The sequence below is a fragment of the Saimiri boliviensis genome, chromosome 14 (genome assembly GCF_048565385.1).
Source record: "Saimiri boliviensis isolate mSaiBol1 chromosome 14, mSaiBol1.pri, whole genome shotgun sequence".
In the NCBI taxonomy this organism is placed as follows: Eukaryota; Metazoa; Chordata; class Mammalia; order Primates; family Cebidae; genus Saimiri; species Saimiri boliviensis.
The window spans coordinates 46,880,556-46,908,066 of record NC_133462.1 but is presented as its reverse complement, the minus strand read 5'-3'; the positions used below and the strand labels follow the sequence as shown (position 1 = coordinate 46,908,066).

Below are 27,511 nucleotides of genomic sequence, written 5' to 3'. Positions count from 1 at the left end.
ACAGTCTCAAAGAAAAGACACTCTAGCCCAGGCCAGAGTGCAGTGGCATGATCTCGATCTTGGCTCACTGCAACCTCTGCCTCCTGGGTTCATGCGATTCTCTTCCCTCAGTCTCCTGAGTAGCTAGGATTACAGGTGCACACCACCACACCCAGCTAATTTTTTGTATGTTTAGTAGACATGGGATTTCATCATGTTGGTCAGGTGGGTCTTGAGCTCCTGACCTTTTGATCTCCCTGCCTCAGCCTCCCAAAGCGCTGGGATTACAGGCGTGAGCCACCATGCCTGGCCACAGGTAGGTTTCTCACAAGTAGTGTCAACAGTCAGAAAGGTAAGAAAACAGTGGTGACTTAACAGGCTTTTTAACTGAAGGACTTGGCATTTTGATATTCTAAAATCCATTTTGAATTTCCATGAAGAACCCATTTCCAAAACTTATTTTGCCTCATGGGGTTACTGTCCCAGGTGATACACTCTGACAGCAGTGTGTTAGGAGAACACAGCAGTCCCCATGAGTTAGCACCATACTGTGATTCACATGCTGACTGACCCACCATCCAAAGTGACATTTCACCCATTTCACCAGGGTAGTGAACTGCCCCCCTTGCCCTAGAACACTGTCACTCTATCTTCCTGTGATTTTCATTTAAAGATACAAAACAACTCTCTGCTGTCATTTGTCACCTATAAACCCCACTTTCCTTTATGTATATTATTTTGACCCAATTCTGAAAAGGCCTAATTTAATTTGCTAAATGAAGTCTAAATTGCTTTTTTTTGTTGTTTTTTTGAGACAGTCTCGCTCTGTTGCCTAGGCTGGAGTGCAGTGGCATAATCTCAGCTCACTGCAACCTCCACTTCCCAGGTTCAAGTGATTCTCCTGCCTCAGCCTCCTGAATAGCTGAGATTACAGGCACCTGCCACTGCACCTGGCTAATTTTTTTTTTTTTTTTTTTTTTTTTTTTTTGGTAATTTTTAGTAGAGACGATGTTTCACCATCTTGGCCAGGCTGGTCTTGAACTCCCGACCTCGTGATCCACCTGCCTTGGCCTTCCAAAATGCTGGGATTACAAGCATGAGTCACCACACCCGGCTCTAAATTGCTTTTCACAAAGGCTAGATGAAACCCTCTGGTTAAAAAAAATTGTTTTGAGACAGGGTCTCGCTCTTTTGCACAGGCTGGAGTGGAGTGTGATCTCAGCTCATTGCAACCTCTGCCTCCCAAATTCAAGCGATTCTTCTGCCTAAGCCTCCCAAGTAACTGAGACTACAGACACACTCCACCACACCTGGCTAATTTTTGTTATTTTTAGTAGAGATGGGGTTTTACCATGTTGCTCAGGCTAGTCTCAAACTCCTGACCTCAGGTGATCCACCCGCCTTGGCCTCCCAAAGTGCTGGGATTACAAGTGTAAGCCATCACACCCAGCTGATTAAATTTTTAAAACCCTTTTTGAATGTAAATAAATTTCAAGTAAAATAAAAAGAGATTCCACATGGTATTTTTTCTAGCTATTCAGTTCTCTTTTAACTCCTTTTATGTCAACAATCATTTTACAATCTCCCCTGTTCACCACCTATCTGAATCTAGACTTTCAACATTTTAATGTAGATAAATATAAATTGCTGAAGGCCAGATTTTACTGATAACCACTGGAAAACAACTCTTTCCTGACCCCCAGTTAGCATGGATGAAATGTAATACAGAGACTGTAAAGAGACCACCGCAGTGAGAGAAGGGAAATGAATCACCAATTCAGAAAATCATTTTGTTAAAAATATTTATTTAAAAAAATACAATTGCTGTCCATATCTAGTTGCACATATATCTATTAACATATCCGTATAATTTTAGACTTGTAGTAAATTTGCTACGGTGCTTCTGTAAAGCCAGCTTGCATTATACAAAGCAAATTCCTCTGTCAGTTCTTACATAAAATAGATTTTTAAAAATGTTTATCTTTCCTAAAAGATGCATATTACCATTATAGAATTTAAGAAAATTTTTGCATAAAACCTGGGAAGTGTTAGAAAAAATGATCTCCTGATTGGTCAGAGCAACCCCTTACTATGTCTGGAGATGCACTGAATATCAACTACACATTTTTTTTTTTTTGAGCAGCATATTATTATAAAGCCCTCAAAGTGCTATCGCATCCTTTCCCTCACCTATCTAAACTCTCTATAAAAAGTTTCTCTGCCGCATACAGACAGAATTCAAGACTGTAGCTACAATCATCCTAATCAATCTTAGAGCAGTGTCCCTTTGTTTCCCAACAGGTAAGTCAGACTGCTTAGCTAGGTGATGTGGCAGCTTCCCTCCAGCTGCTTCATCAAGTTAAGATGAATTTTAATAAATGTTAGCAGTGACCATTTTAATTGCTTTTTTTAGGAAAAAGAAAAAAAAAAGGTGCTCTTAATACTTTGAAGGTGCTTTTTAGGTCTCCTTAATGTAAATTATGCTGAAATTAACTAAGATGAATTATTAATAACACTTTAACAGTTATCCATTCCTTTGGATAGGTGTGCACTTGCATTATACGTAAGTAGCTCTACAAAGTGTTAGGTACTGAATATGAGATATAGATTTCAATAAAACAGGGAAAAAATAAACAATGATGTAACTGTCTTCTCGGCTGAGCTGACAGGTTTGAAGAAAGCACTCTGACATGTTCTTATTACCACATATCCCAAACTAAGACAGTTACATAAAATAATCCATCTCTCCTGGGTTAACACTGACGGAGACACTGTAATAGTCCCATGACAGACATATGCTTTTCTTCTGAATTACAGATTGGCTGAATGAAAATTAAGAGTTTATTACTAAATATCTTTTAATTTTTAAGTGATGTCCATAGTTGATGATCCACAAACTGTCACTGCCACTGTGGTTAAATCACTTGGTGTATGGAATTTAAAATAATCTAACCTACAGTTATTTCCCATTAATCAAATTTATCCCTAGTTGTCTCTTAGGAAGGTCTTCTTAAAAGAAGATCCAATAAGGCTCATGGAAAATTATTTGTTTGTTCTTCAAAATACAAAATTATACACTCTTATTTTTCAGCCAATCTGATTATTTGGTAAAGAAAGGGCATAATTCTAAGAGACTAATTTTAATCAAAAATTTTTACTTGCCTCAAACTAAAGCTTACCAGTAGCAAAATGACTGGACTCAGTTTCATATTTAATTTTCCCTGCCCACAAAGATAAATGAAACTGTTCAAAGGCAAAAACGAAGAGATATGATTGTGATTATAAAGGATCCAGGGCCAAATCAAATAAATAGACCTCAAGGAATCAAAAATTAATTGCATTCATTTCTTTTCTATCTTTACATATATGCATCTTAATTCACTAATACTGAACAGGGAAGTTCATAAAAACGCTACGCTACCACATAAACAAGAAATGTAAGCAACGAAAGTACATACAAAGGCCACTGGTTAATACTGCCCCGAAAAACAAAACAATGAAATGTCTTAAGAGAGGACTGTGTCCCCTACACAACAGACAATAAGCAATAATGACTAAACAGAAAAGAAACTTAAAATTGGGTACTTTACAAATTTAAGTGTAATCTATCAATTGCAAATTATTTTTTAAAATTGTAAATTTATACAAAGTACAGTATTAAAAGGTTGCAAATTATTTAAAAATAACCTAGGCAAGAGAGCGTATCTTAGAGAGCCTAGAAGAATGGCTCACTAGGTAACCCATTTATCCCTTCTACAAACACCCTATAGGTTCCAGAAAACATAAACAAGAAATAAATCTTACTTCCCTGACCCTCAATATCCTTAAGTTGAAATTAAACAAACAACATAATCATTAAGTGCTTCCAGTTATAAAAAATGAAACAGTGCTAATATTGGTGCCCAAGAAAGTGCCAAGTGATTAACACCAATATATGGCATTCCCACCCCTGAACTCTAGGCATTCTTGAATGATTCCACTGGCTAGAACTCTGGGCCAGCCACAGGAAACCCCCACCTCCTCCCTGATGCCATCCAGAAGATCCCAGGCCTAAGTGAGCATGGCTCATAATCCTTGGAGGGGAAACCAAACCAGAAGGAGGCTTTATGAAACGGAAACAAGGCAAAGTTGAGATCATTCAGCCCAAGACATTCTACTCTGAGGTTTTGGCTAATGCTAATTACGTACAGTTTAAAAGGATAAATTAGGCCACGATGCCAGAATTCCTTCACTACTATATTCAATCCACGGTTGAATCTCTGTACTTTAGAAATACTGCTTCCAGTATAAACCTCCTCTTTGAGAAACTTACAACACAAACTAATAAAGATTTTTACACAAAAGCAAACATAAATGTAGGAATTTTAAGAAAGGACATCCTTATTTGCTCACTAATACATGAACCTAAGAGAACAATTTACAATGACTTTGTTAAGAGTATGTCACATGTAAGCAGTGTAATTCTAAAATGTTGGCAAGCAATTCGTTTTTAAGGCCTACTGAAATGTGCAAAGCATTAATCTTTAAAAAGTGGCAACTGCAAAGTGCAGCAATTTTATTTTTATTTTTTTAGTTTTAGTATAAAATAGACTAGGAGCCATCATTTTATGTTCCCTCTGAAAACGGACTTCTCTCTCTCTCTCTCTCTCTCTCTCTCTCTCACACACACACACACACACACACACACACACACACATACACACAGTCGATACATCAGCATACACTCATACACATACATACTAGGCCGATAAATCAGAATGACTCTAATCTCCCAATTAAATATTTCAAAGTAAAGTCTTCAACCTCATAAAACTTCCTGATGTGGATTATACTCAAATGATTAGCACTCAAGAGATTTACTACGTTTGATTGTATCCCTCATGAATTTTCTTTTTAAACGTTTCCTTTAAAATTATGTCAACAACAGCATGAATTTCCTGGTTTCTATAGAAAGTTTAGAGGCAGTATTTCCCCTTTCCAACAAACCACTCTGGATTTTCATCTATCACAATGACTAAGTGTGAATGGTAGCACCTTAGAAATTGCTATTTTCTGGCAGGCTATCAATCTATCACAATTTTTTTCAGAGAAGTGACTTGAAGAAACTGACAGCTTCAAATGGAACAATTATACTACCATTAACAATTCACCTCTCAGATTTGAAGTGACACGTTCCACCAAGTACAAGAAATAAAATCAAACAATTTTCCTTTTTTAATACACCACCAGCCACAAGAATTCTAGAGTCTAAGATTAAAACTTCAACTTCAGTAAGCAGAGTTCTGATGACATAAGAGGAATAACAGGGCACTTTGTTTCAGGCAACGCCAGCAGCATTAAAACAGTAGCAAATCATTTATTTGTTGATCCCAAACCAAGAATATAATTATATTTTCCACAGAACCCACTCTCTCTGGTCAAAGTACCTGCCGAAGAAAGACAATTATGGCTGACCTCCACACTTCACTTACAATACTATGGACTGAACAATTAACTTCTCAATACTATTTTAGAAATAATGTATTCCATCATACCTTCAGATGACACACTATATCATGAGTAGTCTCTTTAACTTTCCTATTGGTTTGGTAATTCATCTGGAGCTTCAGGGTTCTGCATAGAGACCTGCATTTGTCTCCAAACTTGTTTTCACACCTAAGAATGGCACCTAAGCATGATTCTAGACTCCTGGCACAGGTAAATAAAACATATACCATCAGTGAGTTAAAAACAGAAGAGAGCTATAAAGAAAAGTATTCCTTCAGATGCTGTAATATCACAGATTTCAAAAATCAAAAACTTAACGCAGCAAGAAAATGTTAACTTGTTATCTATTTTAACATAAAGCAACTTGAAATGATTCTGAATTTGTTGGTAAAATATAACATAAGGCCCAAAGAAGTTTGTGAGCAGACCACTAAATAAAAATAGTCATACCTAACATGAAGATAAGAGACAACAGGCTGACAATAGTAGTATGAATGAAGCTGTGGAAAACAGGTGGTAATGGATTATTATTTAGAAATTTATCAAAAAGAATGTAAAATTTCAAAAATTGACAATAAACTCTCTTGAAAAACTCCCAATCTCTAGGATTTCTCCATATATCACAAGAGGAGCATCATATATTTTTGGAGATTAGACTGAGAATACCCTGAGTCAGCAGTGCTTCTGGGGGATGTACAAGATAACCAACTGGGGTGTGGGAAGAAAATACAGTAACTGCTACTCAAGATTTACTTTCCATGCCATCCTTCAAGGTTTGTGTATGTTTTATAATGGACATATTACTTTGGTATAGTCGTACATAATTTAACATATACCCATATAAATTTTTAGTAGGGAAAGTTTTACTGATCAAGGTGCATGTTCAAAAAGGCTAGATGCTGCTTTTCTGAAATACTGCTTTTCTAAACCACCGCTTCAGGGGTATTGAGAAGTGGTACTGAGTGGCTCTAAATGTGCTTACATTCACTAAAAACATAAAGCGACCTTTAAGAACCTGAGAATCATAGTAGAAAGTCTGAGATCAGGATGAAACAATGTTGTCAGACTGCACGTCACATGATGCAGGCGTGAATGGAACTGAAGTGATACTATCAACATCCTGGAGTTACAGCTCCAGAATTCCAAACCTCTGATTTATTTATGTCAGTCTTGCCTTTTAAATAAATCTGTAATACAGATGTAAATCTTCAAGGAATTTTCCAGTTAAAAAAAATCCAGTACCCTAATAGAGGCTCACAAGCTTACTGTCCCTATCAAGATTTTAACTGTCAAAATGTGGGAAAAAAGTTAAACTCATATTTTAACTCTAAGCAGCTTACGGTTGACCTTTTAAGGGCCTCTACTACTTTTTTTTTTTCCTTATCGTAGTCCTCAAAATCTAGATTGTGTATAAATTTTTTTAAAAAAGGAAATTTCCACCTTTGTTCAAACACATAAAGTATGCCACAAAGCAATGTAACATCACAAACGTACTGTGACAAACCATTAATAAAGAAGGCTTACTAAGCCAGGTGTGGTGGCACATGCCTATAGCCCGACTATGTGGGAGGCTGAGGCAGGAGGACCACTTGAGCCTGGGAGTTTGAGTCCACCGAGGGTAACACACCAAGACTCCATCTTTAAAAAATTAAATTAATTAAAGGATTCCTGAAAGCTCTCATTTCTAGAAAAATAAAAATAAAAAAATCGCTGAAATCAGACATGAGACTTTAATTTCGTATATTTAAAAATCATTACATAAATAAGAAAAAATTATTTTAGAAATTATATGAAAAATCCACTCTTGGATGGAGTAAATGCAATGGTTTGTCAGCACTGGCTCTGAGCCAGTGCACATCCCTCCTCAACTCTAAGGTGGTAGCTTGAAATCAGCCACAGGGTAATTAATTTATATCAAAGAAATCAGCAAATGCTACAAATTCAGGGCTTCCCCCTCCCCCACCCCAGATATCCTGGTTGTTAAAACATTTTCCAGCGCACGACTGAGTGGATGGGGGCCAGAGCAGAAGGAAAGCTAAGACACCAAAGAAGATGTCTCAAAACCCCATTCCATCTGCTCCACTTCTGTAACAGGCTACTGGTGCCCAACAGCATTCATCCTGGCAAAGTGACTAGGGATGGATACCAGCTACAGCTACCAATTACAATTCTCTCCAGTGAAAACCGATCTGAAGTGGTATGTCACACTAAGAATTCTTCGAATATTCAACAGAATATGAAGCTGAGACTTTTCCAGGAAGGAGGTAGTCTATAAACAGAATTGTCTGCCTCATACACTTGCACTAAAGTTGTAAACTTTGACTTAAAAAAGGACATGCACACACGTTTCTCCAAATCAGTTGATCTCAAAGAGACAGCAGATCACCAATCTGTGACAGCCTCACACCTCTCAGAGGCTTCAGCTATAGGTTTATGCAAAAAGGACTCACTAAAATGGTTTGCTAGGAAGTTGCTCCAACTGAGTTTCAATGGTGCCCTTGGTTCCAAGGTACCTCTGTGCTGAGACAGTTAATTATTAAATATACCATCTGTGAAAACAAATCAATGGCTTTTCTCCTTTAATTCAAAAAGATAAAATACCTTTGTGCTTTTAAAATTTAACACATCTAGTTAAATCAACCATCTATATTTACTTATTTAATATACAAAATGTTAACCTAATGTAACTATTCCAAAGTGCTGCTGAGAGGTCCAATTTCAAACAGGCATGCGAACTAAATAATTCAATATGGGAAAAAAAAGTCCAATATGTCTGTTCCCCATCACTACTGAACACTGCCTTTCAACACTACTATTGCACATCTCAGGAAAAGAACCTTCAGCTGATAACCACAAATGAACCAGTAAAAAATCTCCAACACTACAGTTAATAAAGGCAGCTCATTGAATATGTTCCCTCTACTACTAAGTTAGCTAGCATAGATGTCTTCTTATACAAGAGCTTCTCTCCACCGTATATAAGTAAATACCATGCATCTGAACGATGCTAGTTTTTAACAGTGTCAGTATGAGCCTTCAAGTCCTTACTCCTTCATTCCACTTAGTTCGTGTGATTCTACAGGGTTAGAAGAATAGTTTAACCGGTGGGAGAGGTTGGTGTAGGAGGGCAGTAGTGGTGATGGATGGTGACAACATATAATTTAATCCTGGACTTTAATGCTAAATTTTTCAAAAGACTCCACCACCATGATATTGGTATCAATTCAGTTTGGGGAACCAACAGATCTGTACCTGGCATTGATTACCATATAGTAATATTTTACAAATTTGGTAATGCAGATATAAAGGCCTACATTTTTTACTACTAATATGAACAATCCAACCCCCTATGTATAAGCATTCCCAAATGAACTCTGCTCTTCCCCATTAAAAAAAAAAAAAAGTTGAAATAAGCACATCTTTACTTAGCTACTGACTGGGGAGGCTTCACTTTGAATTCTACCCTCCTAACTGCATCTTTAAAACTATTATAACCTCTAACAACCTGAAACATAAAGGAAAGGTGATCAATATATAGTAGAAAATGAGGTAAAATGAACAGGAAAGAGACACGGTCATTAACTCAGTTATCTTCTAATTGAGAAAACCCCTACATGTTGTTTCAAGTTATTTGATTGAATCTTCTACTCAGAGATGTTTCAAATATTCAAAACCCGAGTTCATCCTCCTAAAAGTGTTCATTTCCCATGCTGTATTTCATGGGCATATAATCATACTACCCAGAGGGCAAAACACATTTCTGTGCTAGATATGAGGTCCCATATTCTCACTAGATGTTCCAAGAAGTATCCTAAACCCCAGGTCTAAAAAAATCTTTCTACCTTGAAATAGACTAGCTCCATGCCCTGTTGACAGGTTCAGACAGGATCATACAAATGGCTAAGAGACCCACCCTGAATAATGGTAAACAAGATGCCTCTTTGGGGAGTTGCTTACACATGTTATACTTCACACAAAACAATCTCCCCAGTATGAATGCTCCAATCTTACTTTGTATGAATAGGAATGATTCTTCTTCCACTGCTTAGGAACAGCTCACTTTTAGCCATTCAACAGAGCACACTTAGTACTAAAGATGCCAATTCATTTCACTAATATTTCTTTAAATAATAGATTCTAAGCATAATTTTTCCTGGCCAAAGGGTCCCAACAGCCAAAAGGAGTAACTTTGTTCTTAATTGTTCTTGCAAAGCATAGCCACTAAACCCCACCAAAAATTTCTTCAGCACAAAGCTCAAAATATTTTGGAAGGAGAAAAAAAAGAAAGAAAAAGGAAAAACAGAGGGAAGTGGAGTTTGGACTCCAATTAAGGCATTTTTATACACATAGTCCAACTTGAGTCCTATTCAAAGAGAATCCTAAAAAGATGTTTTAAATGGGGAACAGCAAAAATTACAATAGTCTATTATCAGCATTGTAGAACTATCAATTGCTCACTTCAAATGCAATCATGTTGAATGTCTCTCTGTTTCTTTGTTCCTCAGTTCTCTCATTCCACAAATGCATAGGTTATGTCTTCTGTAAGTCTGGGGAAAAGGGGCCAGGGGTGGAAGGTCCATCCAGCCCAGACAGAGTGAACGGCCCATGACTGTTCAGTACAGAAGGAAACTGAGAAAGAAAACAAAACACATTAGCATCCTATTACTCAACCCCAGCTTTTACTTTCTGTCCTACTATACTCCCTGAAGCAAAACACAACAACAGCCTTCTGCAATGGCTCACAGGACAAAGGCAGTGGCTGTTTATCGTGACAGAATATGATGTCATGACAAAAACTAAAAACAAAAATGGTTTGTCCTAACATTAACATTCGCCAACTTACCTCGATGGAGTGAAACAAAGAACCACCTGTACCTTCCTTCATATCCTAAGATACATGGGTTTACAATTAACCTCAAACGAAGGTTTTAGAAAGTTCAAGTAAATAACAGTATATACTACAGATAAATGACAGTATACACCCCAGAGTATAGTTCAATTATGAAGCAAATCATAAACCCTCAAAAACAGACCCAGAAAGGTAAAAATAGTTAGTGGGTGCTCATCCTAGAAAAGGGTTCCCCATCCAGTATTCTAAGGCTAACTCTCTAGGGAGATTCCAGGCTGAAGCTATAGAAGCACTGTAACTTTGCTTAAGGTCTCAGCTGACTCCATAACTCAATTATCTGCTCATGAGTGGCAATGAAAAAATACATATAAAAAATTCTCAACTTTTTTCTACTCAATAATTTTAAATGTTTGCAAAAAAAAAAGCAAGAGTAGAAAGATTTTTAATTTTCTTTTCCTCTACCATTTCAATTCTAAAAGAATGAGAAATTACAAAACATAAGAAAATCAGAGACAGTCAACCCTGAATAAATAAATAGACTGACTCCAAGAAAGCCTTTAAGTTATAAACTTTAGATGTTTTGGGCAAAACAATGGCTAAACCCATTAGTAATGAAAGAACTTTCCTAACATCTTGGTGAAGAGATAATATAATATTCGTATTTTTTTTAAATGTATATTTAAAATGTTGATAAATTATCAATTCTGAGTAAGGGAGAAATGGGAGTATTTGATATACCATTCTCAAGACCTTTCTCTACTAAAAAGAAAAAATCCTTAATTAAAAGAGGGAACCTATGTGCAGAAATCCCCGTGTGTGTGTGTCTGTGTGTGAGAGAGAGAGAGAGACACACACACACAGAGAGAGAGAGAGAGAGAGAGAGAGAAAGAGAAAATGAGAATGAGAATGAGTGTGTGTATTTGATCAAGCAGTCCTCCCAGCTCAGCCTTGATAGCTGGGGCCACAGGCATGTGCTACCATGCCTGACTTAATTTTTTATTTTTAGTATAGACAAGGTCTCCTTACGTTGTCCAGGCTGGTCTCAAACTCCTGAGCCCAAGCAATCCTCCTGCCTCAGCCTCCCGAAGTGCTAAAATTACAGGCATGAGTCACACAGTGCCTGGCACCCCCCTTTTTTTTTTTTTAAATAGAGAATTTCTAGTGACAAAAAATTGGGGTGGGTTCTAAATCTCCTACAGTATTGAATAATTCTTGGTCTAACTTAAATGTATGTAATAATAAATAATAAAAATAAAATTTTGCTGTGAATATTTATCCAAGCTGTTTGCCAGCTAGAAAATTAACATTTGGAAATTCAAAAATAAATCTAAAGAATATTTACTGGGCCAAGTATTATGGCTCACGCCTACAATCCCAGCACTTTGGGAGGCCAAGGTGGGTGGATCACCTGAGGTCAGCAGTTAGAGAACTGCCTGGCCAACGTGGTGAAACCCCGCCTCTACTACAAACACAAAAATTAGCCAAGTACAGTGGCACACATATATAATCTCAGCTACTCAGGAGGCTGAGGCAGGAAAATCACTTGAACCTGGGAGGTGGAGGTTGCAGTGAGCTGAGATTGTGCCACTGCACTCTATCTAGCCTGGGTGACAAGGTGAGGACCCTGTCTCAAAAAAAAAAAAAGAGGTATTTATTAAATAGTTTTGTAATGATTAAATGGAACAGTGGGACACTGCCTTTTTTGCCTATTTCTTCATTTAACATGCTCCAACTACAGAAGACAGACTTTCATAAAATTACCTGGAAAAGCGTGTTAGCACCTTGCAGTCTGGCTGGACTTAGGGGAGCAACAGGACTGAGTGTACTCCAAAAGTGGATACTGGAGAGCAAGGGGCTTGGAGTCAGTATGATGGGTGTCTGCAATACACAACGTAAAAATGTTCACTGAATGACTTACCAGGATTATGTTTTATCCTTGAAATAGCATACAAATAACCCAAAACCTAAATATTGCCTTGTCCTATCCTCCAAATATCTGCAAGTCTGAAATTTTATCATGACAAAACTCAAAAATTATTTTTACATGCTAAGAAGGATAAAAATGGTAATTACTTTTTAAAAAAATTTTTATTTCAACAGGCTTTGGGGGTACATGGATGACTTCTTTAGTGGTAATTTCTGAGATTTTGGTGCTTAACCTCTGTTTTTAAGCCAAAATGTATAGTCTTTCCCAAATAGAAAAACCAACCTGAATTCAGGTACAGAGGAATAATGGGTAACCACATCACCAACATGTTGTTTTTTTAAATAATGAGGTCTGGGGAAAATCTATTAAAATGTTCTTTGAGATGTGCAAGTTAATAAATAGCTAATGTTAACTGTACCAACTTGTTACTCAACATCACACCCGTCATTTTTCTTACGGTTCTCAGAACCTACTGTTTTCTAACTTGAGATTATCACTGTTTTACAAGATACCACCGAGTTTCATAAGACAGAGAGAGAGAGAGCGAGAGCGCATGTGCACTTTCTTTACAAGGAAACAGAAAATTCGAAATATTTATTTACTTGAAAATACTCCAAAATTTATATTTTACAATCCTAATTAAGATGAGAAATGGGGTAACTTTCCATGATCACACATATCCTTTCTAAGACAAACCTAAGTAAGAGAAAGCAAACTTGAGTGTATAAATCCTGTATTTGCTTAAAAGGGCAAATAAACACAAGCGATGGTGATACCATAAAGAGCTACCTGTGAAAAAAATGCTGGTGTAAGAGAGGCTGTAGGGAGAGATGGGCTCAATATTCCCAGTGGGCTTGGATCACTGCTTGTGATCACAAGGGTGGGTGCCAGTTCTAACCCTTTGGGTTTCTTGGATCTTGATGAATTATTTGTTTTGTCCTTTTCTGGCAAGACTGAATCCTGGTCTTTAGGCTCCAGTGACAAGTTCTCTGGAAGTTCCATTGGTTGAGAAGCTAATGAATCAATGTCTGTGTCGATGTCTGGGTGAGAACTCAGTGGTGGTGAAGGTGTTCTGGGAGGTTCCTGCAAAGAAGGAGGTATGGACGAAACGGGTGGTGTGGTGGCAAAAGCAGTTGTTATGCTAGATGCAGAGGTTGGGGCTTCCAGGGAAGGCAGTTTTGGGGAAACCAATGTCTCCAATGCTTGGATGGTTTCTTCTGAAGATGGAGAAATACTTGGGCCAGCTGACATGGTGGCAGCAACAGGTTCAACTGGTGGCTTTTTGGAAGGTGTCGTGACAAATTTGATGACAGATGGTGTGGGCTCCTGAGATTTTTTCTCTGCCAGTTTCTCAGCTGGATTCTCAGTCTTTATCAATTTGAAAAGCTTTACATTAGAGGAGTTCAAAGAGTTGAGAGTAAATGAAGAATATAAACCAGAGTGTATGTAGTCATTTCGGCTAGAGGTCTTGGCACCAGGCTGAGGTGGTTTCTCTTTCCCTCCATTCTCCACATCTTTGGAATTGCTGCTGATTTCACTGAAGTTTAAAGTTTCACAGTCACCTTCAATCCTGCCCACTGTCATTGGATCCATGTTCAAAATCTCTGGATAAGAGACAAACTTGTATACAAATTTCTGACCATTCACTTTTTTGATGATATTCTGTAGGTTAAAAAAAAAAATAAGCATTCTTATCCTGTCTTATAAACTTATATCCCATAGTTCATGAAAAAGCTGTCGTAATGAGGTTCTCCATTTGAGAAGTAGATGTCACTTACTTAAAAGTGTCAAAATCACCTAAATTCATCTAGCCATACCAAACCAGTCCCTATGGAGAAGTTAAGACAAGAACACTTAAGTGTCTTATTAACAACTGAACTAATATGTTACATAAAAGCTGAAGGATTTTAATTGCTTACCACTCTCAACCAAGTATCTGTATAGGTTACAACTCCCTGAACTGCAATCTCAAACAATTCCAAAGGTACAAGCCATACACATCCTGAGTAAGCAAAAAAGGAATTTATTTATGGTTTTTTCTTTTCTTTTTTTCTTTATTTTGAGATGGAGTCTCGCTCTGTCACTCAGGCTGGACTGCAGTGGCATAATCTAAGCTCACTGTAACCTCTGACTCCCGGGTTCAATCAATCTCCAGCCTCGGCCTCCCAAAGTGCTGGGATTACAGGCATCAGCCACTGTGACCAGCTGCAAAAAAGGAATTTAGAACATTGTATCTGCTAAGGTTCTTACTTCCTTTAGGAATTCCAGGTTATCTCCAGACAGGAAAGTTGATCAGATCAACCACTTAAAGGTGAAAGAGCCAGGCCCGGTGTCTCACACTTTGGGAAGCCAAGGAGGGTGGATTGCCTTATGTCAGTTCAAGACAAGCCTGTACAATATGGTGAAACCCCATCTCTACTAAAAATACAAAAATTAGCCAGGAGTGGTGGTGGGCACCTGTAATCCCAGCTACTCAGGAGGCTGAGGCAGGAGAATCACAGGAACCTCAGAGGCAGAGGTTGCAGTGAGCTGAGATCTGGCTACTGCACTCCAGCCTGGCCAACAGAGCAAGACTCCATCTCAGAAAAAAAAAAAAGGTAAAAAAAAAATTAAGATCTCAAGATCTCAGCTTCTCATTCTAATTCTATCCTTTGGAGCCATTTATTTTATCTCAGTGCCCAAGAATGAATTCAAAATAATATTAAACAAAAAATATAATTTTAACTAAAAAACCAACTCAGCTACTACTTAAGGTGTAAGGTGTTAATTTGTGATCCCTGGGTTAAACTAAAACTAAAAATTAAAATATAAAAACAAGAATATACATGTAGATATACATATGTGTAAGTGTGTGTGTGTATATATATATATGTATGACTTTTTTCTCCCCAAGACAGGGTTACTCATCACTCAGGCTGGAGTACAGTGGTGTGATTACCGCTCACTGCAACCTCAACCACTTGAGCTTAAGTAATCATCCTGCCTCAGCCTCCTGAGCACTGGGACTACAGGTGTACACCACCACGCCAGGCTGTTTTATTTTTTGTAGAGCCAGAGTTTCCCTGTGTTGCCCAGGCTAGTCTCAAGGTCCTGGTCTCAAGCAATCCTCCTGCCTCAGCCTTCCAAAGTGTTGGCATTACAGGCATGAGCCACCACTCCAGGCATCACAATTTTCAAAGTAAATTATGACACGCATGAGAATACATATTTATCCTCAAGAATCTCAAACTTCCTTTGTCCTATTCCAATTCTGTACATATTTTTCTTTTAAAGACAACTCTAGGAATAAAATACGTGTAATGGAAGTTAATAAACAAGATTTGGTAGAGATACAGCCAGAACATTTATCCTTTGTATGCTAATTCCAAACTGCTGAAATTACAAACAAAATAAATTGGATTAAAATAAACTAGGATGTTGGTATCTATAACCTTAACAGAAAAGAAGGAATCTTTTTTTTTTTTTTTTTTTTTTTTTTTTTTTTTTTTTTTTTTTTTTTTTTTTCTGAGATGAGTCTCATTCTGTCACCCAGGCTGGAGTGCAATGGTGCAATATCAGCTCACTGCAACCTCTGCCTCCCAGGTTCAAATGAGTCTCCTGGTTTAGCCTCCTGAGTAGCTGGAATTACAGGTACCCCACCACCAAGCCCAGCTTTTTTTTTTTTTTTTTGGTAGTCTTAGTAGAGACAGGGTTTCTGTTGGTCAGGGTGGTCTCGAACTCCTGACCTCAGGTGATCTACCCTCCTTGGCCTCCCAAAGTGCTGGGATTATAGGCATGAGCCACCGCGCCCAGCCAAGAAGGAATAGTTCTTGTCTTGAAGTTCTCTGTATAGTATAAGATCAGGATGTGTACTACCTTTACATAATAGTATCTGAGGGCTCGGCTGAGTTTGTCATAATTCATGTTAGGCTTGTTCTTGCGAATCCCCCAGAGACGAGCCACCTCTTCTGCCTGTAAAAGCTTAAACTGCCCATCATTAGAGGTCCAACAGATCATGTGCTTGTTCTGAGGCTTCTGCAGGAGCTGAAGGAGGAACTGCCACAGGGTGATAGCACTGTCCATAGCAATGAGCTGAAAGAATATAGATATGTGATAATATTAACAGCCAGTACCTATTTAACACTGTACGTCAAGCACTGTTTTAAGTGCTCTAAATGTATTAATTCGTTTAATCCCCACATTTCTATAAGGTAGAGACCACTGCATCCTCATTTTAGACATGAAAAAACTGATTCATAAGAGGGTTAAGTAACTTGTCCAAAGTCACCCAAGTAAATGGTGAAGCAATGATCTAAGCCCAGGCAATCTGGACCCAGAGTCCAAACTCTTAAACATGCCATGCTGCTTAAGAAATGCCTTAAGCAACAAGCAACTTGCAAAGAGGATAAAGTTAGTTCCCTAAATTAAAAGAAAAGACAATGACTGTCAATCACTAGTGACTGTCATTCACCGTTCATAAATTTTAATCCTAAAATTTCACTGCTGTATTCTCAGGAGACCACCATTCCAGCATCTATCTAAATCAACCCAGTTTGTTAGCGTGCGCGCGTGTGTGCGTGTGTGTGTGTGTCTACCTCAGGGTGGCCCAGGTGCTGAGGTGTAGGGAATAATCTACTTTTGCTCCAGTTGGTTTCCATTACTATAAATGTCATTTACATACAAACTGGCAGCATTCTGAATTCAGCAAAGTGTTCCCTTAATTTACAAGTTCTGTCACTGCTCTGTCTACAGGAATTCGATCTGCAAAATCCTCCTTTGATTAGCGACCTTTATGTGATTATCAAGACACAGATTAAAGAAAAATCTTGTAATATCTTAAGCTTCAGGATTTCCCCGTTTAGGCCTGAATATTTTGATTTCGGCATTACTGGTTTTGGGAGCCAGATATTCTTTGTTGTGGGAAGCTGTCCTGTACACTGCAGTATGTCTAACAGCATCCCTGGCCTCTACCCACTAGGTGCCAATAGCACCCCCGCCCCATTGAGACCACCAAAAATATCTCCAGACACTGCCAAATATTCCCCCAGGGGTCAAAGTCATCCCAGTAGATACCCATTGGTTTAGGCAAAGGAGCAGCAAGGAATGCTCTCTCATAAAGGTATTTTCCTCACAGAATTTCAAAACACCTTTCTGTTAGGAAGAATTCTTTAGGGCAGAAACTCTGGCCAAATCTGTATACATGTGTCCTAAGAATCCGATGATTGAATACTCCATACACAAACACAAACACAAAAAACCTTCCGTTCCCTATCAACTGTGATCTCAACAGGTTAGAATAGTTTGAAAACAAATCAATACCACTAAAACATTACAAAAACAGATAAACTGGACTACATCAAAATTTAAAACTGTTGTGCTGCAAATAGTGCCATCAAGTGAGAAGATAATCCCCTAAATGGGAGAATATTTTCAAACCATGTGTCACAAAGGAGTCTGTATCCAAAATACATGAAGAACACCTACAACTTAAAATAAATTTAAAAAACAAAGAATTTGAAAAGACATACAAAGATATACAAATAGCCAATAAACATACAAAAAAATGCTCTACATTGGCTGAACCTACCCCAAGCATTGGTGCCGCCCCCCGCCCACTCCATCCTGGCTCCCTGGGGTTCCCTCAGCCCAGCCTGGTCCAACCTGGTTCAGTCCAGCCCAGTTCCCGGAAGGATGAAGTTTGTGTACAAAGAAGAGCATCCGTTCAAGAAGTGCAAGGGCAAGAAGATCCAAAAGAAATACCAGGACTGGACGCCAGTGATAGCAGAAAAGGCTCCCAAAGCTCGGATAGGAGACCTGGACAAAAAGAAATACCTGGTGCTTTCTGATCTCACAGTACTTCTTTTTTTTTTTTTTTTTTTTTGAGATGGGGTCTTGCTCTGTTGCCAGGCTAGACTGCAGTGGTGCAATCTTGGCTCACTGTAACCTCTGCCTCCCAGGTTCAAGTGATTCTCTTGCCTCAGCCTGAGTGGCTGGGATTACAGGCGCCCGCCACCTCACCCAGCTAATTTTTGTATTTTTAGTAGAGACAGAATTTCACCATGTTGATCGGGCTGCTCTCGAATTCCTGACCTTGTGATCTGCTCACTTCAGCCTCCCAAATTGCTAGGATTACAGGAGTGAGCCACCACACCCGGCCCCAGTTCTACTTCTTGATCTGGACGTGAATTCATCTCCGATGAAGATGCCTTGTTTTTCTTTGTCAACAATGTCATTCCACCACCAGTGCCACAATGGGTCAGCTCTACCAAGAACTCCACGGAGACGACTTCTTTCTCTACATTGCCTACAGTGGTGAAAGTGTCTACGGTCTGTGAAGCTGCTGTCCCTGAGCTGGAGGGGGGTCTCATTCTACAAAGAGAGAGGTGGCCCCCCCTTTTGATCTCCTCCTCCTTCAAGCTCAAATACCACCTCCCTTATTCCGGACTGGCACTTCTTAATGTTTGAGGCTTTCTCTCCAGTCTCTCTTAGGAGGGGCAATGGTGGAGTTGGCATCTTGTACCTTTCCTTTATTCCCCTCTCTCTGTCCACCTTTCCCATTCTGCTTTAGACTTCTTGATTGTCAGTCTCTGTCACATCCAATGATTGTTTTGGTTTCTGTTCCCTGACTGCCCAAGTGGCTCAGAACCCAAGCAAACCCTTCTTTTCATACATTCATTTTTGGGGGTAGTTGGAAGAGACTGAAATTGTGGGGGGAAGGTAGGAGGCACATCAATAAGGAAGAAATCACCAAAAAAAAAAAAATGCTCTACATCATTAGTTATTAGGGAACTAAAAATCAAAACCATGTAAGAAACCACTTCATGCCAACTTGGAAGGCTATAATCAATAAGACAGACAGTAACAAATACTGGCAAAGATGTAGATAAATTGAAGCCCTTGCACATAGCTGGTGGGAATGTAAAATGGTGCAGCCACTTTGGACAAGTGTACCACATGACCCAACAATTCTACTCCTGGGTATATACTCAAAAGAAATGAAAACATACATCCATACAAAAACTTAGAGGAATGTTTGTAGCAGAATTATTCATAACATCTAAAGAGTGGAAACAAACTAAATGTCCGTCAACTGATAAATGGATAAATAAAATGTGGCACATTCATAATGGGGTATCATTTAGCCATAGAAAGGAATGAGGTACAAACACGCAAACAAGGACGAATCACGAAAACATTACGCAAGTGACCAATGGAATCCAGTCCACAAAAGACCACATATATATGGTTCCACTTAAATGAAATGTCCAGAATAGGAAAAATCCATAGACACAGAAAATAGATCAGTGGTTACTTAGGACTCGGAGCTAAAATGGGGAGAACAGAAGTAGGAAATGATAGATATGGGCACAGGGTTTCTTTTGGGGGTGATGAAAATATTCTAAATAGACTGTGGTGATGTTTGCACAAACCCCACAGCATACTAGACCTAAGTAGGTGAATTTTATGGTACATGAATTATATCTCAATAAAGATGTTTAAAACAGATAAACTTAACAAACATTACAACAGTTAGGTCTGAGAAACTAATTCTAACAACATTTAACTCACAGAAGATGGAATCCTTATAGGTCAACTATGCTTACTTCCAAAAAGGGAAGAGGTAAGAAACTGCAGTGGAAAATAGCTGGGTTTCTATAACTTTTCTACAACACTCAAAATGTCCTCCAATAATCCTCATGATTATCACTCTCAAGCAGGTTGTACGGAGACAGACATCTAAAAGTAGTGATAGGAAAATAACAAAGGATAGAAAGGGAGAGATGATGCCCATAGTCATAGTTCTTGGAGAAGCTGAGGCCAAGAGTCCCCAAGGCTCTTTCACCACAGCCATGTACTGTCCATTAGGGAAACCACTTCCCCAATGGATAAAAGCACTCACATCACTAATTGATGATAAAAAAAAAAGCATTACGTATTAGATAACAATAATAATCCACAAATATGAAATGCTACCTTAATGCTAATTAACCATGCCCGCTAGAAATCACAGTTCCCCATAGCCTCACTTAAGCTGGGCTGAAACAGGGGCTTTATACTATATCCACTAAGTGTGGTGGAGGCAGGCAGGGGTTATCCTGTTAGGTCTTTTACCTGACAGACCTTTCTTCTGACGATGCCTAATGATGGCAAGTTACTGTTCTACTAGTTTTCCCATTTAAACAATTATTTATAATCTAATCCTGTTAAAACTATTCTCTAGTAAATGTTATGCAAAGAACTCAATTTCCACATTTCCAGACATCACCTTCACATAAGACTGCTTATAGGGGTGCAGTATGAATCCATTTGTGAGATGATGATGAAGGAAAGACAGGCAGAGAATGGGAGTCTCCAGTCTACACAAATGTGGTGCCTATTATTCCACTTGTTTTTGAAAAAATTCCAAAACCTGAATCCTGGGGTCTGAATACCTATCATGTAGATAACATCTGAGGCCTACAAATTTAAAGCCTCAGCTATCCATCTAAAATGACAAAAATAACAAATGGCTCCATAATGAGCACCCAAAGAGATTCCCAAAATACAGGTGTTCTCCAGACAGTGCCGGTTAAATTTGCACCTTTCCCTGTAGGTTATCAGTGGAGCAGCACATATTGAGTCAAATGCTGGTGAGCTGTTGGCTGTTGTAGGGTAGAACCAAGCTGTTGTGGAAAATGCTGATGCTTCTTTAGCATCTACGGTGTGTCTAGATAGAAGGCTGTGGCCAGTAAAAGAAAAAATGGCTTTGAGGTTTTAGATTGAAATACTGGAAATGAATTTTGAGAAAATCAAAGATATGAAACGGACATCTTCAGTGGGTACTTTAAAGGAGTATTTTATTAATTCAATTATGATATCCTGACTTTTGATTGCAAAGCTGGCAAACGTCTTTGTAGTTAAGTCAAAATTTTTCATTTTAGTTTCAAAAAGTGTGGTATTAACTATGATACTATGATCTTCAATGATTTCATCAGATATAAAAGAGAGCTGGCTGAGCACAGAGGCTTATGCCTATAATCCCAGCACTTTGGGAGGCCAAGGAGGGCAGATCACTTTATGTCAGGGGTTCCAGACCAGCCTGGCAAATGGTGGAACCCCATCTCTACTAAAAATACAAAAATCAGCTGGGTGTGGTGGTAGAACCCAATAATCCCAGCTACTTGGGAGGCTGAGGCAGGAGAATCATTTGAACCCGGGAGACAGAGGTTGCAGTAAGCTGAAATCACTCCGCTGCACTACAACCTGGGCGAAAGGGCAAGACCAGACCATGTGTCCAAAAAAAAAAAAAAAAAAAAAAAGCTAAATGAAGAAAACCCCATAAGGCAGTTATTAAAAATTACAGGGTGGCTTCATGCCTGTAATCCCAGCATTTTGGGAGGCTAAGGAGGAAGCCTGAGCTCAGGAGCTCACGACCAGCCTGGGCAACATGTTGAAACCCCGCCCCTACCAAAAAACACAAAAAATTAGCCAGGCATATTTTGCATGACTACTCCGGAGGCTGAGTTGGGAGGATGGCTTCAGCCTGTGAGGTGGAGGTTGAAGTGAGCAGAGACATCACTGCACTCCAGCCTGGTCAACAGACTGAGACCTTGCCTCAAACAAAATACCTTTTAGTCTTGTTACCTATCCAAAAAAAGAGAGAAAATACTTCATTTTTGTTCTCACAAGAATCCTGAGTTTTCTCCAACTGCAGTTTTAAAACTTTAAATTTATAACAAAGGAAGAAAATACTTAACTGGTCCAAATGAAGGAATCTGATTTTTGAGGGGGTAAAGGCTGGAAACATAATTGATTTTAACACTTCAAACATAGATCAATCTCTGGGCTAAATTGAAAGGGACCATGCTGAAGTAATATATTAAGGAAAAGAAGTCTCTATTAAATAAAACCTTTTCCATCCTAAACATGTTTATAATACACACAGTCCAGTTGCTGTGGTGACCCATAGCCCAACTATTTTTCAGAGACAGTAGCTAAGACCCAAAAAAATAAAAACTCCCCAAATTTTCTTTAGCCTGCTACTTACATCAAACAAAACCAACTTATGAAACGTATGAAGCCTACAAAATCAAAATTATCACCGTTGTCAAAAAGTAACCAGAGGTTTTTACCTACACAGGCTCCTAAAAAACAGTCTCTTTGTGTAGGGTCCTGTATAGTTCTTACAATATTCTTACAATAAAACTTGAAGACTACTTCACTAGGAATGAAGATTCCACTTACGCAGTTTTCATGTTTAAGTAAAATCAACGAGGACAGTGTTCCTGAAGGGAAAATATTGAATCATACTACGTTTTAAGGAAAACACCGCTGCCAAGACTAAATATTGAAGCACCAAGTTTTCCAAGCCGTGGGGGGTGGGAAAAAAGGAGAGAGGACCTCATCTGTCAACCAGAGATGGGCAAACCATTCTGATGAGGCATTAAAACTCCAGAATATCTAAATTCCCCAAACTTCTAATAGCAATTGGTAGAGAAAAAGCCAAGCGTGTACTTTTGACTACTTCAGTCAACATCCCCTACTCCCTTCCGAGGCCAGTTAGCATCCCACCCGGAAAGATGGTTCCAACTTATCTTCCAGGAATAAAGCTACCAGCCTCGCTGCAGCTGTGCACGAGGCAGAAAGTAAAGTCAGGCGGGGGGCCGCTGGAGCGAAACTGAAAAAGAAATGAAACTCGACACCGGATGAACAGCGAGCTTGGGGAGAGGAAGAAACACCGACGGCCGCGTGTGCCCTACAGATCAAAGGCCGGGGAAAGAGGTGCAACCTCGCCGGGCCTTGGTAAGCGCTGAATTACTGTACTTTCATTTTCCAACTTCCTGTCACTACAGAAAGTCAGAATTGCGCCCCTCCTCCCCACCCACGCCAAAAAAAACGCCACTTTTCGCCCACGGGACCCCGGGGGACCAAATAAGAGGCGACGAAAGCGGAGCGGTGCGCTCCCGAGTCCACCTGCGCGCCGCGGTGCCCGGCGGGCCGGGGGTGGACCCGAGGGGAGCGCGCGTCCGGCCCCCGCCACCACTTCCTGTTGTGCCGCGCGCCCCTCGGCCCTGGCCCCCGCCCCCGCTCCCGGCCGGTGGGGCTGCGGCCGCTAGATCGCGAGAGGGCGCGGGGGGCCGGCTGCTCACCGACGCTGCGCACGGAGCTCCCCCTCAGTCTCCGCCTCGGACACGATGCGCCTCTCCGCCCTCGGCCTCCTCCTCACGCTGGAAACTCGAGGACAGCGCGGCACCCACTGAGACCCCCGCGGCGGAGCCAGAGAAGGCGGCAGCGGCCGAGCCGAGCCCGCCGGGTGCCCGCAGCCGTCCGCATCTCCCGCCGCCGCGGCGTCTCGCGCCCCGCCCTCCCCGCCCCCGCACGCGGCAGCGGCAGCGGCGGCGCCGGCGGCGGCGCGGGTCTTGGGGCCGCTACACGCCAGGCGCGCGCTCGGGGCGTTTCTCGCAGCGGCCGGGCCTGCCAGGCACTCCGCGGCCGCCGCCACTCTCAAACCCCCCGGCTGCCCCAGGGTCCCTCCCAGACGCCGTAGTCTCCACACGTCACTTCCGGGGGCGGGGCCGCGACCCGCGGAGGGCGTTGTGAGCCGCGGTTGCAGGCCAGCCCGGGTTTGGCATAGCCGGAGGTTGCAGCGAGGGCTCCTCCTGCAGTCCACTTGCCGCTCTCTGCCCAGTTGCTTCCAGTTTGCTGAGGCGCCGGTCCGCAACCCGCCGGGACTCACGCTGCCGTCTGGGCCGGGACCTCGGACTCCTCAGGGGCGCGGCACGTTCTTCTCGGTCGGAGGGAAGAGGTGGCGCTCGCGGAGCAGCCTGCTGGGGACCACTTCTGTTAGTGCTAAGCTCCGGCGAGAGGCTTCTGCCTCCTGTTGTCACTCGTCCTCCCTACCAGTCGCTGTTTAGAAGTTGGCGCCGCCACAGCTTTCTCACCGAAGTGCCAGATCCCAGGATACTACAAACACTTGATAAATACTTGAAAGCACTGAGACTTTCTAGCCTGGGTACAGACAAATGGAAGGGCTGAAGTCGTGGGAAAAGCCTGCCCTGGCGATGGAGGCAGCCACCAAAAATCCATTCGTGACTCTACCCCTCTCTAACTCACCAACTTTAGGCAACTTTAACGTTTCTAAAACACAGTCGTCATCTATAAAACGGAGAGAACCCCGTCTCTTAGAATTTTTGTAATGATTAAGGAAGATAAGGTGCCTAAAACACCTAGCAAGAGTTTCTAGCTCAGAGGTTCTCATTAAATAAAATTCTTAAGGAATCAGGTCACACTTGGTACAAGAAGCAACTTGAGCAATTTAGGCACCAGAAGGAATGTAGAGTCATCAATTAGGACAGCTGAACAAAACCTCCAAGAAATAGATTGCATGTTTTGTTTAACGAGAAACCAAAGACAGGTCAGTGTCTGAGTTACCGTTTATTCCTGGCTGTTTACTAGCTGTGTGACCTGCAATGAGTTGCTTAGCCTCTCTGAACCTCGGTTTCCTCAGGTAAAATGAAGACGATAATGTGCGGTATTGCTGAGAGGATTAAACGAGATATAGGGCATAATATGCTTAGTGCATTATCTAGCACATAATAGTGGTATCATTTATTGTTACCCCCACAATTGAATTTATAGTGAAGTTAATTGAACTGAGTGAAATGTGATACTGTCATCCTTTTGTAGGCTTTTCCAAGAGAATCATCACTTCCTTGGGAAGCCTCCTCTTCCGTAATACAGGGTAATGATAATCCTCAAAGGTAGCTATTCCTATAAAAACAACTCTACTAAAAGATGTTAGCTTTCCAAAATTAATTTTACCAAAGCATGCAAACGTATTAAGGCTTTTTTTTTTTTTTTTTTTGAGATCGGGTCTTGCACTTTCACCCAGGCTGGACTGCAATGGCATGATCTCGGCTCACTGCAACCTCTGCCTCCTGGGTTCACGCGATTCTCCGTCTCAGCCTCCTGAGTAGCTGAGATTACAGGCGGGCACCACCATGCTCGGCCAATTTTTTGTATTTTTAATGGAGATGGGGTTTCACTATGTTGACCAGACTGGTCTCAAACTCCTGACTTCGTGATCTGCCTGCCTTGGCCCCTCAAAGTGCTGGGATTACAGGCATGAGCCACCATTCCCGGCAAGATATGTTTTATAAGGAACATGCAGCATCTGAAAAGCGTTGGCAGTCTTGGCCCGTAATATAAAATTTTCTTTGCAACAACTTCCATCTTGGAAACCAAGATAAAAAAATTATTAAGGTAGGCTGTGTAAGATAAACCTATTGGAAACATTTGTTTATAGGAAGATTTCATTTTATTTATTTATTTATTTATTTATTTTGAGATGGAGTTACACTCTTGTTACCCAGGATGCAGTGCAATGGCACAATCTCGGCTCACCGCAAACCTCTGCCTCCCAGGTTCAAGCGATTTTTCAGCCTCAGCCTCCCCAGTAGCTGGGATTACAGGCATGGGCTACCACGCCCAGCTAATTTTCTATTTTTTTAGTAGAGACGAGGTTTCTCCTTGTTGGTCAGGCTGGTCTCAAACTCCTGACCTCAGGTGATCTGCCAGCCTCAGCCTTCCAAAGTGCTGGGATTACAGGTGTGAGCCTCTGCGTCCTGCCAAAGATTTCATTTTAAAGCCCCATACCAAGAACAGTTAAGGGTTGTGGAGATCTACAGACTGCCCTGCTGTGTTCAAACTGGCAGTAAACATCTGATTCAGCCTTAGGGTCAGTAGTTGTGTCATATCCCTTTTGGACTGAGCTTACAGCATTGTCAATTGCAGTGTATTTTTGGAAAACAGCCTGCTTTGGGAGTTCTTAAATTAGTCATAGCAAGTCTGTCTGCTTTTAAATTGACTTTTTTTTTTTTTTTTTTTTAAGGCAGTACATGTTGACAAGAGAAAGGAAGAAAAGTAGATTTCTAATTAGAGAACTTGGGGGGAAAAGTTGATTAATGTGCCTGGTTTTCCCACTCAGGATTCTATAAATACAGGATCTCTCTCCATGATTCCTCACACAACAGATGGCCCTGTTTGTGCAGACTCCATGGTAGTTATGTTGGTCAACCAAAAAGACTGTGCTTTTTTTTGTTTGGTCACTTTCCCACCACATAGATGGATTCTTAATCTTAACCTTAATTACTCAGGTCCATCCCAATGTGTGGATTTTATTAAAATTTTTAAATACATGTTTTCTGCCCGGCCTGCCCTAGATTTTATTTCTTTATTATTATTATTATTATTATCTCTTAAGTGAGAAAGTGCTTGCAAATAGATTTTGTTTCTTAATCATTGCAGTTATCCCAACTCTACCTTCCCTGATTTAATTACATTTCCTATCCTAGTGACACCTAGTTATGATCATTACTTCTCAAGGCAACTTCCTTTTCCCTCTCTTTTATTTCACTGCTTCATCATTACTCCCAGTCACTATCCCTTTTTCCCAAAGAAGTGTTTCATGGGTTGTGACTGACTGAGCAAACATGGAGCCATCAGTTGCCTGTTATGTCTTTCAAGCAATGTCTTATAGCACGTGACATAAAGAAGAGACATCTTTTAAGTCAAAGAGAGCACCCACAACCCCACGTGGGGACAAGTGTGGAGCAAATTGCAGCATGACTGAGAAGAAGAATAAAAATCTGGGATGTCTGGGTTCTAGCCTTTGGGTTTCCCTAAACTCAAAGCTTGAACCTCCTGAGAAAATCCTTGTGGCTTATTCTTTCTGGGTTTCATTTTCAACGTCTTTAGAAATAAAAGAGACATACTTTTTACTTCCTGTCTGTGATGGTTACAGTAAAAGAAAAAGTTGGTAGGCTGGACACAGTGGCTCATGCCTGTAATCCCAGCACTTTGGGAGGCCAAGGAGGAGGGTGGATTGCCCGAGGTCAGGAGTTCAAGACTAGCCTGGCCAACATGGTGAAACCCCATCTCTATTAAAAATACCAAAAAAAAAAATTAGCCAGGTGTGGTGGTAGGCACCTAATCCCAGCTACAGGGGAGGCTGAGGCAGGAGAATGGCTTGAATCCAGGAGGCGGCGGCTCCAGTGAGCTGAGATCACACCATTGCACTCCAGCCTCGGTGACTAGAGTGAAATTATGTCTTAAAAAAAAAGAAAGAAAAGGCAGTTGAACAAATTATGCTTTGAGCTCTTGGTAAGTGATCCTATTGCTGTTATTTGTGTGGAATGAGATCTTAGTTAGAGGGAACGTTATCTTTGAAAACTGTGGCTAGTTGTATATTGAATCTGGCAGCACTGGCTACCCCTACTACCTGTTAAGGCCCTAAACTTTACCAAATATAA

The 27,511-nt window shown here is 40.5% G+C and overlaps 1 protein-coding gene across 4 annotated transcripts; it reads right to left on the bottom strand.

Annotated features, from left to right (window-relative positions):
- Positions 1–1,764: 1,764 nt before the first annotated feature.
- On the bottom strand, positions 1,765–23,746 carry ELK4 (ETS transcription factor ELK4). Of its 4 annotated transcripts, XM_039465998.2 has the most exons (6): positions 23,351–23,486; positions 17,883–18,035; positions 16,098–16,313; positions 13,032–13,904; positions 12,077–12,193; positions 1,765–10,095 (listed from the first exon to the last, which is right to left on the bottom strand). In XM_039465998.2, exons 2-6 carry the CDS (start codon positions 17,937–17,939, stop codon positions 9,997–9,999), a joined length of 1,362 nt encoding a protein of 453 aa, XP_039321932.1. In that variant the 5' UTR covers positions 17,940–18,035; positions 23,351–23,486; the 3' UTR covers positions 1,765–9,996. The 4 variants fall into 4 exon arrangements, with proteins under 4 accessions (XP_039321932.1, XP_039321933.1, XP_010347281.1 ...); XM_039465999.2 differs by lacking the exon at positions 17,883–18,035 and having other exon boundaries at positions 23,351–23,746; XM_010348979.3 differs by lacking the exons at positions 17,883–18,035; positions 23,351–23,486 and adding an exon at positions 22,446–23,166.
- Positions 23,747–27,511: the final 3,765 nt, after the last annotated feature.